The sequence below is a fragment of the Rattus norvegicus genome, chromosome 19 (assembly GCF_036323735.1).
Source record: "Rattus norvegicus strain BN/NHsdMcwi chromosome 19, GRCr8, whole genome shotgun sequence".
In the NCBI taxonomy this organism is placed as follows: domain Eukaryota; kingdom Metazoa; phylum Chordata; class Mammalia; order Rodentia; family Muridae; genus Rattus; species Rattus norvegicus.
The window spans coordinates 54,360,072-54,376,102 of NC_086037.1; the positions used below are offsets into that span (position 1 = coordinate 54,360,072).

The following is a 16,031-nucleotide window of genomic DNA, read 5'->3' on the forward strand; positions in this document are numbered from 1 at the left end:
TCTATCTGTGTGTCTGTCTCTTTCTGTCTCTCTGTGTGTCTGTGTATGTGTCTGTCTCTGTCTCTTTCTGTCTTTCTGTCTCTCTCTGTCTCTCTGTCTCTCTTTTTTTTTAAGGCTAAATGTACTTCATAACCACTTCTTAATAAGCAGCATTTCATTTCTATTTCCAATTCTTCCAGAGGCCCATTTCTGTCCCCCAGCCCCAGCCCTCCCATTGCGGAGAAATATGAAAACTCTCTTCTCTCCTGGGAGCCAAGAATCTGCATTGCCGATGAGGTTGCAAATTCAGACACAATAAACAGAATTAAGAAAAACCGAGCTGGCATTTGACAGAAATTGTAAAATGACACTCAGAAATGTTGCTCTTGTGGAAATTACTGATATTAAAATATAAATCAGTGTCTTGTGCTTCCCATAGTACCAGGGGCCTCTATTAGGTTATGCAGTTTGATTGCTGAGCTGAACCAAAGAGACTTGGCAGTTCGCAGCTGAAGTTATCACAAAGTCTTTAACCCCTCTCCTGCTGGAGAGCAGGCACTAGGAGCATCCTGGCGGTGCTATCACAACTGCCCCTGACAGTCCTCATCTTTTTTCTTTGCACTGTTTAAAAACTAGAAGATGGAGAAGGGCTAAGATAAGAAGAAAAGGGGAGAGTATTTGGAAAATCCTTTTTCAAGATAAGAATCTTGTATAATGCCAGGCTGAAGGCAGATAAGGCAACACAAGAAACAAATTCTAACCTCCTGAAGGCAAAAAAGAAAGGAAGAAAGAAAAGTAAAAAGCCCATTCGAATTTTAAAAATATAACACCAGTCACACATGTGTTCCTGTAAGGTGGCTATCACTGTCCCAGTGGTTTCCAAGTAAGGATGCTTAGATTTGAAAGAAGTTACTGTGACCACTGTCATATGAACTGGGTGAACACGGGATCCCCAACTCCAGGGAGAAGTGGGAGAAGGGGACAGGAAATGCAACCTGAGGCCAGAGTTTGCATGCTGTGGCCCTGGACCATTCCGATGTGCTACAGAAATGGTGGAGCTTATTCGAGGGTTAGTGACCAATATGAAAGGACTTCCAATGGTTGAAGTAGGAACAGTTGGGCAACCAAATTAATAGTACTAGACTGCATCTCATCAGATATATATCCATGGGCTCATACCAATACAAATAAGCAATTAACCAGGGATAAAGTGTGGCCCTTCTGTCCAGAAGCACCCCAATAAGTAAATGTAAGGGGAATGAGGGAAATCAAAAATCTCTGTTAGAATACCACAGTATTGGGGCTGGGCTGATAGCCAGTGGGGAAAGCACTTGCCAGCATCCACATAAAAGCCATGCAGGCATAACAGCCCACCTGTCATCCCTGCATGCCACAGATAGGAACAGGGAATCCACAGGACACGTTCCTAAGTAGTGAGCTCTAGCCTCAGTAAGGCATCCTGCCTCAGTAGACAAGAACAGAGCCCAATCAAGGAAGACACTCAACATCAACCTCTGGCTTCCATGGACACCCACACACATGTGCATCTCCACTCCTGCAAACGTGTGTGCATGCAAAAAAAAAAGCAGACAAAAAGGAATAACACAGCAATCATATTTGCAAGAGAGTTCTATCTTGCTAAAAAAAAATAATGGGTAAAGTTTAAGGACAAACAGAATCTTTGTATCTCCCCAGATGTATATCCACCAAAATCCGTTTACAGTAAATAAAACCAGAACTGAGTGACCCAGGATTAAGATCATCGGGATGAAATGTATTAACATCACAAGTACCTGATATGATCCACTAAAATGGCTTATGACACACATGACCAAAATGTAGCCTTGATCTAAGTATGGAGAAAATATGAGAAAAATCCGAATTGAGCATCATTTTATAAATTTACTGGCTAAAAATCTTCCGAAAGTATCTAGGTCATGAAAGAGTAGAGATCTGTCAGATTAAAAGAATCCCAAGTGACTGTCTTAGCGGTTGTTCTGAACATCTAGAATGATTTCAAAAAGGTCTGTATGCTCCTACACTCTCACTAGAGTAGACAATTCTTACCCAGATACACAGGAAATGCAGATCACCCACATCCACAGTAAAGCCAAGAGGTCAAGTTCAAACACATTCATTCACATGCCTTGACTAGGAGAGGCTCACCTACCTGGTAAGGCCACTGGGAGAAGCAACTGTCACTTTATGTCTAGGACAGGATGTGGCACATAGAACTTTCCAGTACAAATATTACATATGGCCATGAGGAGGATGGCTCGAGTGTCCACTAGTTGCTTTGTGGGGGGGGGGGGTCAGGGGAATGTGATTTTTGGCAAACAGAAAGAATGCATCTCATAGACAAAAGGAAGAGGCTGGACTTTCCCCCTCACTGATCATGTATGTGGTCACAGCAACAAAGATTTATGTACTTCCAAAGAGGAAGGTTTGTCATATGGCCTGAGATTAATGATGGTGGCAGTAGGAAACCTGGGCCTGTAAATCCCTTCCTCACCCTGTCTTCCTACTGCATACATCAAGAAGAGAGGGAGGAAGTGAAAGCAAAGAACAACAGATTAAGTCAAGCCAAGTCAAAGAGGGAAGGGGACATTTAAAAATAAATGTCTCTCCCAGTACTCCCTCCGTCCTCCCTCCACCTAATCTACCTGTTCCTAGCCCCCAGATCCTGGTCCCCAGACCCCGCTCCTGACCACCCACAATGTCTATTCTATTTCCCTGTCCTAGGGAGATTCACCCACCTGCCCTTCGGCCCTTCTTGTTACTTAGTTTCTCTGGATCCACAAATTATAACATAGTTATCCTTTACTCAGCAGCTAATGTCTACTTAGAAGTGAGTACATCCCGTGTTTGTCTTTCTGGATCTAGGTTACCTCACTCAGGATAAATTTTTTTCCAGTTCCACTCATTGGCCTGAAAAGTCCATGTTGTTTTTTGTTTAACACCTGAGTGATGACTCCATTGTGTAGATGTATCACATTTTCTTAACCCATTCTTTAGTTGAGGGACAGCTAGGTTGTTTCCAGTTACTAGCTAGTATGAATAAGGCTGCTATGAACATAGCTGAGCACCGATCCTCCTCGTAGTGTGGTAGAGCATCCTTTGGGTATATGCCCAGGAATGGTATAGCTAGGTCTTTGAGCTTTTCTTGGCCATTTGAGAGTCCTCTGTTGAGAAGTCTCTGTTTTGATTTGGACACCATTTTTCAATTGGATTATTTGATTCACTGATGTCTAGTTTCTTAAGTTCTTTACATGTTTTGAAAATTAGCCCTCTGTCAGATGTAGGGCTGGTAAAGATCTTTTTCCATCCCGTAGGCTGCCATTTTGTCCTACTGATGGTGTTCTTTGCTAGTTTCATGGGGGCATCTTGGGCATGAGCTAGAAACCTAGGACAATGGAGACTCCCAAGAATCTATGAGGGTGACCCTAAGACTCCTAGCAATGGGGGATCCCAAGCCCAAACTGGCCATCTCTGAGCTGTAACCAGGCAAGACTTCCAGTGGAAGGACTGAGGCACCAACCCAGCTTCAAAGCCTTCACCTCCATTTTGTCCTGCCTGCAAGACATGCTGGAATAAAGATGGTGCAGAAATTGTGGGAGTGACCAGCCAGTGACTGGTCCAGCCTGAGACCCATGCCGCAAGCGGGAGCCCTCCCATGATACAGCCTAGAGGGGTCAGGACACAGAGACTGGACAGATGAGGGACCTAGAATAGAACAAAACACGACTGGCAAAAAAAAAAAAAAAGCTGATGAAATGATTCTTTATGCTATTCTGCTATACCCATAGCTTGGTGCCTAGGCCAGTTGTCATCAGAGGCTCCGTCCAGCAACTGATGGAAGCAGATGCAGAAACCCACAGCCAAACATTAGGCGGAGCTCCCACAATCCAGTGGAAGAGGAAGAAGGAGGATCGTAGGAACCAGAGGCATCAAGGACACCACAAGAAAACCTACAGACTCAACTAACCTAGGCTCATAAGGTACCACGGAGACTGAATTGACAACCGGGGAGCCTGCGTGAGATTAACCTAGGCCCTCTCTTTTGCCTGCTTTTGGGACCCTTTTCCTCATACTGGGTTGTCTCCGCCAGCCTTAATACAAGGAGAATTGAGAGCCCAAGGACTCTCAAATGCCATATTTGTTGATGGGGGAGGGGCGCAAGTTAGGGGGAGGGGCACTGGGGAGGAGGAGGGAGGAGAAGAGGGAGGAGAATGTAAAACAATTAACTGTAGAAGGAGGAGAAAAAGGAAATGTCATGTACTGATGTCAAAGACTTGTCTACAGTATACAAACTGGGCAGTCCTCTATGCATTCTAGAATTTGTTTTCATTTATATGTATGAGTGGTTTGCCTACAGGTTTATGTGATTTTTCACCATGTGCTTGCAATACAAGCAGGGGCCAGAAGAGGGCATCGGAACCCCAGGAGCTCGAGCTACCGTGTACATTCCGAGAACAGAACCCAGGTCCCTCCCCTACAGCATCCAGTCCAGGATGCATCTTAAGGTGAGCCATGGCGCTAGGTGAATTGTTAGAGTTGCCGCTCCAAGAACATGAACCAGGGTTATGTTGTCCACCTGAATTAAATCCCATAGCATGGGACAGAAAAAGGAGAGGATAACGCGTACTTAAATAAGACCAAAATCTCTCGATTGCTCCCCTCCCCCTCCTTCATCCCCCTCTCCCTCTCCCTTCCACCTCCCCCCTCACACACACACACACACACACACACACACACACGCACACACACACACGGTCACTCCACAGCATTAAGGACCTAAGCTCCACCTCCGTGAGCATCTCATGTTTCAAATGGCTGCTGGTGAGCCAGGCACCAAGTCGGCATCCCAGGCAGTCGGGAAGGGCAGAACAGGCAGAGTTGTGTGCTTCCTCTCTTTAAGATGTCCTAGAAGCCCTCATAATGCTCGCACTTTGTTAGCCAAAAATTAAATGCATAGCCGTACCTGTGCAGGAGGCATGCTGGGAGATTGGTTTCCTAATAAGTACACAGACATTTCAATAAAATTAAGGTTCCGTTACTAAGGGAGATGAGAGAGTGGATGTTGCAACAGGAGGTTAAAGCCTCTGTGAAATGTACCAAAAGAAGTGGGGGATTTTAACCCAGGACAGAGTCCTGAGAAATCCTAGAACAGTTGCCTTTTGCTTCAGACGCCTCCTTTCTTCCTTCATCCCAAAGTCTTGCTGGAGAGAGCTACTGGACTTCGGTACCAGAGTCCCTTCCCTCACACCCAAGCAAAACCTACTAATGCATCAGCTGATCCTGTGGCTCCGCCCCGTCCCTATCAGACACACCCTCCAAGACCAAGAGTTTTCTTTCTTTTTTTTATTTTTAGAATTATTTATTCACTTTATGCCTATGAGTACACTGTCGCTGTCTTCAGACACACAGAAGAGGGCATCGGATCCCATTACAGATGGTTGTGAGCCACCATGTGGTTGCTGGGAATTGAACTCAGGACCTCTGGAAGAGCAGTCAGTGCTCTTAACCACTGAGCCATCTCTCCAGGCCAAGAATTTTCTTTTATTACTGGGTTTAAACCCAAAGAAATGAGGCTCTATATATCATGGTTCCTTCCATACATTCTGGGTGGAAAAAGAAAATTATCTCACGAGAGGTATCTCAGTCCATTTCTAACAGTAACACATTTAAAAAATAAAAAACTTGGAGCATCCTATCATCACTTTGACAACAAATGTCTCTGAGGATTCATCATATTTATTCCTTTGTTGAGACGCAGAATGTTGAAAAACTATCTAAAATCCGGTACGAATACTTAGAAGTGGCTGTAGGTCAGTCTAATTCTGATTAGCCCCTGAAGTTTGTTTTTATTTTAAATTAAAAGGCCTCTTTCCCTGAAAATCCAGAGATATAGTTTATCTGGGGGGAAAATGAGTCCTCGATCCAGTCTGCTCAGGTCAGAAGGAAGAACGAGCACGTGTGGTCGCTCACCTGTAATGCAGGCGCACACAGGTGCGCTGGGTAATTAGCTGTGCATTTGTGGTCAGCCTGGAGGACACGGAGTTCAAAGCCCGTCGGACATGTACCTGTGTCACTGAACTTCTTCATGTGTTCACCTTTCCCTTCCTCTTCCCAAAACTAAACAAAGGCTGTCTGAGCTAAGAAAAATGATGGATGAGTTAGAACAAAGACCAGATTGGGTCCTAGCGAAAGACATAAACTGAGGCAAAGGTGGACGGAAACAATGGCTCCTGACAAAAGCTCAGCACACTGATCTAAGTGAGAGTCGGGATCCTGTATACCTTCAAGGCAAAGCACAGACTCTGGGTAGGGCAACTGGGAGAAGAGCAAAGCCGTGACCACACACACACACACACACACATGCATATGACATATATGTGACATATATACACATGTTAAATATTTATATGTGTGGAAACCATAAAACATGAGGCTCCCAGGGTGAGATGGTACCAAGTGACTCGAAGCCTATAGGGAAGGAAGATACGATACATGTAGCATGTTCCCGGCATGAAGACAGTACAGCAAACTCTAGCTAAAAAAGGCCGGCGGCCATGAGCCAGAAGCCGCCACCCCCGTGATTGCAGGACCCAAGAACTTAGGCACACTCTAAAGTCACTTTAAAGGGGTTTTTAAATAATGTGATTAAATTTTTACCCGATAATAATGACACTTTCATAGAAACAGCGAAGACTAAGTTTCTGTTGTGTATTGGGGATGGAACATAACAAAGAGTCTCTGTAATGAAAACTAGATATTTTTTCTTCCCTACCTGAGCTCATAGTTGACTCCAAGCAGGAGAAAGTATTATTTCTTACATGCATAGGTCAGTGCTCTGAGAGAGGGCTATAAGGGAGCAAAGCAGCACTAGAATATCTAAGATTGTATTTGTTTTGTGTGTGTATGTGTGTGCGTGAAACTACATGTGCACATAGACATGCATGCATGTCGCATCATACATGTGGAGGACACAGGACAACCTCTGATTCTCGGTCAGATTTTACCTTCTTCTTGTTGAGACAGGGTGTCTCTTGTTTCTCTTGTAGCCTGCTCCAGGCTAGCTGCCCCAGAAGCTTCTAGCTGTCTTAATAACCATAGGAGTCCTGGCATTGCAGATGCATACATCCATATCCAGCCGTTTTCTCTCTTAACATGGGTTCCAGGGACCAAATGCCAGGTATCGAGTTTGCGTGACAACTGTCTTACTTGCTAGTTCATATCCATGGGCCTCTAAGTTTCTATTTAGACTACAAATCATTTCCCCCCTGGGCACAGTTGTCACCAAGAAAAACACTAAAAAGCAGATGGCAAGACTTTGAAATGAAGAAAACAGCTCCCTGGGCAAATAGAACAGGCGAGGCAGGAAGAAGGGATGGGCTCAACAGAGACGCAAGAGACCAAGGCAGGGGCTTGAGAAGAGATGGCATTGAAAAAGTGTTAGGTCCAAAAGAGCGGTAACCAGGGATCCGGTAAACTATCGTATTCCCTCTGGGATGTCTCCTTCTGAAAGTCTTGTCAGTCGTTCTCCTAAAAGAGCCCTGTGAGGGTTCCAGACGATTATTTATGAGGTACGGAACCTCCTCCGTCATTGTCTTTATTATCCACCTGGCAAACATTACACCAAGTACCTCGAAAATGGACCGCACAACCCTTCCTTCCTTTCGACCGTAAGTACTGCCCGCCACCGTTAGTGCAAATGACTCACGTGAGTCCTGTCTCCTCCTTGTAGGACAAGATCCCATTATTGTTTTCTCTGACCTTTTACCTGCTACAGCCCCAGTGTATTTCCATGTGGGTAAGAAAACTGACACCTTCTAATTTCCCTTTGAAATATTCTTTGAAAACAAGGCGATCTAGAAAACTATTCGTGTGGGTTTTTCTTTCTGCCTAATTTTAGACACGATTTTATTTGAGAATCATCTGAGGATGACCCCTCGGACTTTCCTGAAGAGAAATGTCATTCTCAAGAACACATTTTTAGTGTGTGGTACTCAGACCAAGTTTATAGTTCTTCCCAAATAAAGAGAACAGCAAGGTGAAATTGAGAGCTAGGACAGACCAGGAAGGTCCCTTACTGCAGCATCTTTAGCTCCAGAGGCAAGGATGAGGACTCAGAGAGATGAGGCCTTCCGATGGGACATGCTTTTAATCTTTTTTGGCTTGCCCACTGTGGAAATTATTTGTGATGTTCGCTGATATCAACCCTGGAGATCCAAGGAAGTTAGGTGTGGTCGTGTGCTTTGTTTGGACCACTGAACGGTGAGCAGAAGTGAAGTGCTTCACTTCCACTTTATGAACCAGTATGTACTTCGCCATGTTACCTGTCTGCTGCCATGGCAACAGACCCCACACTAGATAATAGGGGTCCCACTAACTGAGGAAAATAAGGAACCAAGTAAGGACAATGTGGGGCAGAGCGCCACACGAGTCACAAAGCACGTGTCATCAGAGGGAAAAACAGCCCTTCTCGTTTCAAGCCATTGAGACGTGGGGTTTGTTGGTGTGAAATCACCCAGACTGGCCTTAAGATGGAGCGATGTCATCATTCCCATGATGCATCGCTGTGCGTGAAGATGTAAGAGGACCCAGAATGCAGCTCCGTAAAACATTCTAAGTTCCACACCTCACAGCCATTCTTTCTTCTTGGCTTATATTAGGGATGGGGGATGTAACTTATTATAAAGAATGAGTATTTGGTGGATTCTCATTCTTGGAACCATTCTGCAGGTAAGTGCTTGGGGGAAATTCCCTCCAGCCCTACCATATGGAGCATAGTGAGTTAGATTATTTTAGTAAGTCCAGCCATTGTGACCTCAGCCGCATCATCCTGTACTTACACACCGTTACCTGTGCGGCCATCTTGGTTTCACTGGAAGCTTTTTAACCGAGATAGTTCTCAGCACTTTATAAGATTTCTAACTTTATAATCCCCACCATGGCAAGCTCTGCTTCAAAAACAAGTCCTATCACTGGACATTTCATAGTCCTAGTGGTAAAATGAGTGGGCAAGCTTCATGGAGTAGTAAGAGAGTCTTTGTGACCTTGGGTAAGCTACTTAACCTCCTAAGTTTCCTCCCCTAGGTGATGGGGATATTAGTAGTTCTTGTCCCCCAATCCCCGGGTTACTATGGGAATAGGTCACGAACATCCTGTGTGGTTCATTAAAAAAAAACAACAACAACAAAAACAAAAGCCTAAGTCTTAACTCTATCTGAATCAGGAACATCTAGAAAAAGTTCAGCTCAGCCTTTTTTCTTCCCTAGGGCAGTGACTTCAGGAACTTTTGGGTCTAGCACACAGTGGTTTTCTGGGAAAGATGTAAAACTATGGCTCTGCCTCCCTCACAAAGGTTTTAACCCACGGGAAAACACAAACAGATGGGTCGGAAAGTTGGGGATTGTTAATGGTTTAGTAGATTTTCCAGCTCCCCTGCTGAGGGCAGAGATCCAGCCGGGAAAATCCTTTAAAGGGGGCTGGGCCCGTTTGTGCTTTTCCCATCTTAAACCCTTGGCCTTTTTCAGGTTTACAAAAATGCTAAAGCTTAAAGGAGAATTTCGAACTGCCAAGGGACTGAAAGATGAGGTAAGGCTCCCAACCGCCCGCATGTGTGAAGGTGGATCTTGGTTGGAGGGGATTGCTTTCAAGCTTCCAAATTCCAGGTAGAAGCGTCACAAATCACCACGTGAAGAGCAGACATAAGATGTAAGAACCCCGGTCCCAGCTTCAGTAGTTCTGGGACCACATCTAACAGCAGAGTGACCTGGACCACGCTGCCCACCCTCCTCGGGGACAGCATAAACGATGAGCCCTTATTTCACCTGTTTGCTGGGTACCTTATCAGGTGCTATGTGCGAAAGCACCTAATGGACATTTATTTTTACTAATTAATTTATTTAATGAGTGGTCTGCGGCATATATATCCGCAGGCCAGAAAAGGTCATCGGACCCCCTTATAGGTGCTTGTGAGCCACCATGTGGGTGCTGGGAATTGAACTCAGGACCTCTGAAAGAGCAGCCGCTGCTCTTAACCGCTGAGCCATCTCTCTAGCCCCGGACATTCCCTATTCTTGCCAACATTTCACTTTATCTCTTAGGGATCTGTAAAACGGAGTTTTCTGCTTTGTGTAATAAAGTGTCGGCCAAATTCTCTGTATATATTCCTTCATTGTTCCCCATAAGATGGGAAGAGTCCATTGGGGTAGGTGTAAAGAGGTCTTACGGGCACGTGCTTCCGCCAAGAAGTAAGCTGCTTCTAAAACCAACACTTCTGTTCCTTTCCTGCTGCGTTACTGCTGCCGAGTGTGACTTGCTGCTAGTTCTGCTTGGGAACTGGGCCCGGTATAAATTACCTAGGCTATTTTTTTTTTCATTTAACATATGTCTTTGGAACACCTTCAGTGTGCCAGGCATAGTTCTAGAGGTTCAAAAAGTAAAATCCCTGTTCTCCTGAACCCTACCCTCTAGCAGGGTGGTCCCTCAGGACAGGAGGAGCTACTAAAGTGCCAACACAAAGCATCGGCATTCGTTCCTCAGGTAGCCATGATCTACCACAGATCATGTGTGTCTTAAAGCACCTAATTGTCCGGCGTGCCAGGCTCACTCGATTCAGAACAGTAACATGGCCATGGCCTTTGTTATGTGAGTAGAGCTGTTTCTAAAATCTGTGCTCATGGGGCAAAACCTTGAATGGCTTTCCATTAATTTCCATCGAAAGTAATGCAAAAACTGTAGTGTTTCTATCATAATAAGCTTGGGACTTCAGCCCCAAGTCAGCAAGAGCGGTGCTCATGGAATTGCTATAGACAGCTGTAAACTCAATTATTACTCAATCATTACAAGTAAAATGTAAAAATTCCCGAAGCAACATTAGCAGCCTTTCTGTCTCCAAAAAATCATATTACATTTACATATTAAGAGGGGCAAGGTGGAGATCAGAAAACAACTTCCACCATGATCTCAAACTCAGCTGAGGCTCAGGAGCCCGTGTCATGACCTCACCAGTCCAAGCTTTCTGCATCCCAAAATATAACTCTCACCATAAACTGTTATCTGCCTGGCGGCTGTAGTGTTGGTGATGGCTAAAAGTGGTTTTTCATTATTTTTTGAAGATTGACCTTTGTCCGTGGACAAGTAATTTCCGAAAGACAGTTAACTGGGTTATCATTTGACTACAAAGTTAGCTTAGGAACTACTACAACTCCAATTTTTTCCAAGCCTCCTCCTCCAAGTCCCTAAAGCCTGAGAATGCTGCCGGCCATTTTGAATCCTAGATGTTCTTAGCTCTCCAAGCACTGCTGAGTCATGAGCTTAAGTTTGGCCCAGCTCTGCCTGGGAATATACGTGAAACTATTTGTCAGTCCTTTAAAACTCAGAGGAAAAATGTCTTCCCCTCTTGAAATATATGTTTGAGAAGACATAATAATGGACAGAAAGCTCATTAAATCAATACAGAATCATCTATCATTAAATAGCTAAATTTCCAATCATTACCATGATCATGGAAGCAACAGCAGTATTAGCACTCGCTGCTTTGCCTGTGGGTGGGAAGCTTGGCCAATGTCATGTAGTTCTGGGCAGGTTTGAAAATTGTATCAGAAAAACTGGGTATCTGAATCCACAGCCACTGGAAATGAAACTTCACCTAGCTGCATCCGTTTGGTATTTCAGCCATCACTACCAACTTCAGATCCAGGATGCTATCAGACGGTGCCCAAGGGTCAACGTTAAAGCTTCTTGGTTCATCTCCTACCTCTGGTACTGGTTACAGAGCCATGATTGATGAAATGTCAGCTCAAATCTATACCTAATGCATATTGATACTCTGAAGACATCTGCCTGGAATTCATTCTCTAAAGTACAGAGAATTATAAATAGTTCGCAGCTAATGTCTTGAGCAAGGTATCAGAAAGAAGTTAGATTTATTAGGACCCCATGAAAGCTCGCCTTTCTTGGGTTTCTGAGCACAGCCTCCTCTTACGACTAACTTCATTAAAAATGGATGTCGGGAGCAGCTCCACGTGTGCCTTCTCTCTTGCTCTCATACCTCAAAACTGTGATGATTTGCCGTTTAGGAACGAATGGCCCCATTTTTACTTTAGAGGCAAATTTCATCTGACATCTAGCAAAACACATTTGTTACTCAACTGGCTTCAAAGGAAGGTGATTTATCCCCGCCCTCTTGTTTTATGAATGAAGACATTTCCTCAGAGACTCCAGGCTGTTCCTAAATATCCAAGTGAGATGGTGCTGAAGGCCCAGCCCTGAGGTCCTGATGGTAGAGGAGAATGGGGTGACATTGGGCTTTCTACTCTGAGGAAGCCCAATCTGGAGAGAGAAGGATACTTTCACTAGCTTGAGAGAGTGCATTCCAACTGTTGACTTGGGGAAGCCCAAGTTGTGTCTCACTGGCTTTGTATTAATGAGCCCTCAGTGGCCGAGGCTCCTTCAGAGCAACCAGAAATCATGGTCCTCAACTCGATCGGCACCAAGACTGGCGTGCAGAGCACTCTCACACTCTCCTATAGGACAAGCTGTCGCCCACCTCCCAGATCATACAAACAATTCTGTAGCAACATCCTGGGCATCCAGCTCCCCCATGAGATTCCACATCATCCCTGGGCTGGCAACCATGAATAAAGAAACAAAGTACTACAGAGTGAAGCGTCTGCTCCCTGTGGGGATCATGGTTTTTGTTTTCAAGTTAGAAAACAGTGACTACATGCCAAGGCTTTTTCTTTTCTTTTCTTTTTTTTTTTTAAACCGCTCTACACTATTCTCTTAAGAGAATCCCGGGTAATTGTCTTAATGGTAATCACATGCTTGGGGCAGTTGACATCCACTGTTATTTTTCTGAAAGTGAGGAGTGAGAAGCAATAGCTAAAAAGGGGGAGGAGAGTTTTGAGATAATGAAATCCTTTTAATGACAGAGCCATGCCGTTAACCTAATTAAACTGTAAAGTGGGGAGAAGAAAAACTGCAGGTACTGAATGGAAATGAAGTGAATCAGCTGAGACAGCAGTGCTTCTGGGAACCATGTGGATTCCCGGCACTCTGACATTGTGCTTCCGGTTCCCACACTGTCCTCTGGCCCACCTTGGCCTGTTCAGAGGCCTCCTAGAGGCAGGGCCCATAGTAAATGCCTGATTTACTGTGCCCACCTCAGGTCTCGAGTTCCTGTGGGAATGTGTGTCCTGTGGCTCATGTGTTTCGGAAGCCAAGTCAGTGAGATAGGTGGGTGGAACCCTGGTTCCTCGGTGAAAAGGAATGTGAGCCCTGGCTCTTCTGACTTACATGGCTGTGAAAGGTGGCTCAGATCCCTGCCCGGTTACTGTGTGTCCTTCCCCGGTTTCCTTTTAAAATGGTTGCTTTAAGGCCACTGAGATCACTTCACCTCTAAAAACAGGGCTGGAAGTGCTTGGGAGCTCACAGGGCATGGTGCAGTCTTTGGCTAGTAGCATCACTGGTACGGAGCTGGACTGCTCAGCTTTTATTCCCACTAATCAAGATCGGCTCTGAGATGTAATTGTACTCTGCGATCTCCAGTGGGATCAGGCTAACATCGGCACCCAGAGACCTTTGTGTGAGCCCGTTTGTTTGCCTCAGAGTTTTTCTCCTCCTTCCTTCTTCCTCCTTTCTTCCTTCTCTCCTTTCTTCCTCCTTCCTCAGGAATGTGACAGAGCAGTACAGAACTAGCAAGGAAGCCTTGCAGAGCTTCCCACAGTGCTTCCTGCTAAATTCTTATTACTTTCTCACCACCCATCCACCACTGCATTGTACCCAATTCCCTCCCCGCCCAAGTTGCTACTCTCTACACAATGTTTTGATCTCAATCACTCTTTTCCTTTCTGACCTAGCAACAATTAGCTAACCCTTCTAACTCCTAATCAAAGACCAGGAGAGCCTACTGAGCAAGCAGGGCTTTCGCCTTTGCTCCCATTGGTGAGCGCCTGTAAAGAAAAGCACTAGGTTTTTTAGACAAGAGGGGGTTGGTTAATGGATAAAGAGAAAGTTGGGAGATCTCAGAATCCCTCGTCAACTCTATCACTAATTCGCCGTAGTCTTGTCAAGTCCATTTGACATCTCGATATGTTTATTCCATCGGTGGCAGAACCATTAATATTTATAGACATTTCTCTGGGTGCCTGGAATCATTCTAAGCACTGACTTCCCCTCGAAAAACAGGGGAATTGTCTGATGCACCCAGGGCAGTGTGGCGAAGATTAATTAATATAAATAAGTAATTGTCTGAATAATGCAAGGCTCTAAGACACCTCACAAATGGATCCTGTGTAAATGTTGCCCAAGATGAGTAATAACGGCATGGGCTCAATAAACAAATTCCCAGCGAATTCAGCTCCCTGTCAACCCATTAAGTGAAGGAAAGCAAGCATTTTCTCATTCGTTCATAATGGATGCTTTTGGGGGTTTTTTTCTGTCTGCTTAGGCTGGGGAGAGAGACAGAGAAGTCAGCAACCTGAATAGCAAGCTCTTGAGCCTGCAGCTCGACATCAAGAATCTCCACGATGTCTGCAAGAGACAGGGGAAGACCTTGCAAGAGAACCAGCTCTGTGTGGAGGAAGCCATGCTGAAAACCAACCACGTAAGGCACCGGCCAGCACTGCTTGACCACTGTCACTTCTGATGGGAAGGAGGGGACATTCCACTGTGGGCCACTCAGAGTATCAACTGAGCCTGCATCAGGAGAACCAAATACACCACACACACTCCGACATAGAAGAAACTATTCGTATCTTCAGGATTTTTTTTTTCCAATCTAGCTATTTCCAACATTATTGAGATACTGGGTATTATGTTTTTTTTCTTTATCTGGATTTAGCTCATCCAAAAAATACTAGGATGGGTCTCAGACAATCGTCCACATTAGCCATGACAGTGCCAGCTCTGGGGTATCTTCATGCATGAGGAGCTCCTGATGCCTTGCCGCTCGCTGTTCTTCTGGAGGCTGGAATCCAGTCATTCAGCAGGCTAACATGCCAGAGAGTCCTCAGCCAATAACAAATAGAGAGACGTTGATCAAATAACCATATCCTTTTCCACTTAGTCCAAGTTAACTCAAGGCTGGCTCTTAGCTCTCTCCCAGAATTCCTCAGTGGAACTGAACCCGGTGGACCAGTCCTAACCAGCCTGGTGTACATCTCCCCTTCCTCATCTCAGCCCCCAACTTGTCTGATTTCTCTATAAACAGCACCTGCTTAAAGTACTTGGCATTCAGTGGCTCGTTGCAGGGCCTGATTTCACAGCCCAAGCAAAGTCACACTCAGAAACTCAATTTGAGGGTGGAAATGGCAGACCTCACAGTCTGACGTTGAGTTCCCACTCACCAAGAAGTCTAGGCAGTTCACCCACTGGGCAACTTCACTTTGACCTTCGGTTCTCTTTCTCTTATGAATCTCTAAACCTGAAGTGTTTACGCCAGTTTTTAAATTTATTGACACAAATCAGAGACCAGATGAGGTCGCCTTCCCTGTTTATAAACTGGGTTGCAGGTGACCATGAAGGAGTCGGTGGTTGCACGGCACCTGCTGGGTCCCTAGGTGCTGTGCAGATAGCCACATGGTCTGGTGCCTAAGGACCTGGGCTGTCCCCACTGTGTCTGTCAGCATGCTCCCAGGACTCACACTTGACAATAGAGACCTCACACTGCTCTTTGCAGCTGCCTAAATTTGCTATCAACTAAGCAACTTCCCCTCATCTTACTGGCCTTGCTCAGGAAGTCAGAAAGAGGGGGAAAAATCCACTGGTTTCCCTAAATCAATCGTAGGAAGATGATCATAATTTCTTTCTAAATATTAACATTTTAAGATATTTCCACTAGAGCTATCGTGAGTCTACTTACCACCCCAGTCAGAGAAAGCCATGTGGTTTATAAATGTATCTGGCAACTCAGAAGGAGAAAGGCGTTAAATTGCATTTTATTATTCTAATTGCCAAGAAGAAGGTCTAACAGCTTGATACGGGATCTAAAACAAGCTCTCTTTTTCTCCCTAGCACTTAGCACAGAATTTAAATTGCAG

General features: G+C 45.0%; 1 protein-coding gene across 16 annotated transcripts in view; it reads left to right on the top strand.

Moving 5' to 3' along the window:
* The first annotated feature begins 7,490 nt into the window (after window positions 1-7,490).
* Window positions 7,491-16,031, top strand: part of Pmfbp1 (polyamine modulated factor 1 binding protein 1) — a 49,844-nt gene continuing 41,303 nt past the window's right edge. For 3 of the 16 annotated variants that reach the window (XR_001842203.3, XR_361827.5, XM_006255576.5), the window contains exons 1-3: window positions 7,568-7,664; window positions 9,519-9,579; window positions 14,441-14,596. Coding sequence is in view for 14 of the 16 variants with exons in the window: in XM_006255576.5 (XP_006255638.3) it covers window positions 7,633-7,664; window positions 9,519-9,579; window positions 14,441-14,596 (249 nt within the window). In the remaining 2 variants the exon portion in view is untranslated. Of the gene's footprint in view, window positions 7,665-8,569; window positions 8,725-8,923; window positions 9,044-9,518; window positions 9,580-14,440; window positions 14,597-16,031 lie in introns of those variants that run through there. The other 13 variants (XM_017601167.3, XM_006255571.5, XM_006255574.5 and 10 more) reach the window with 10 other exon arrangements.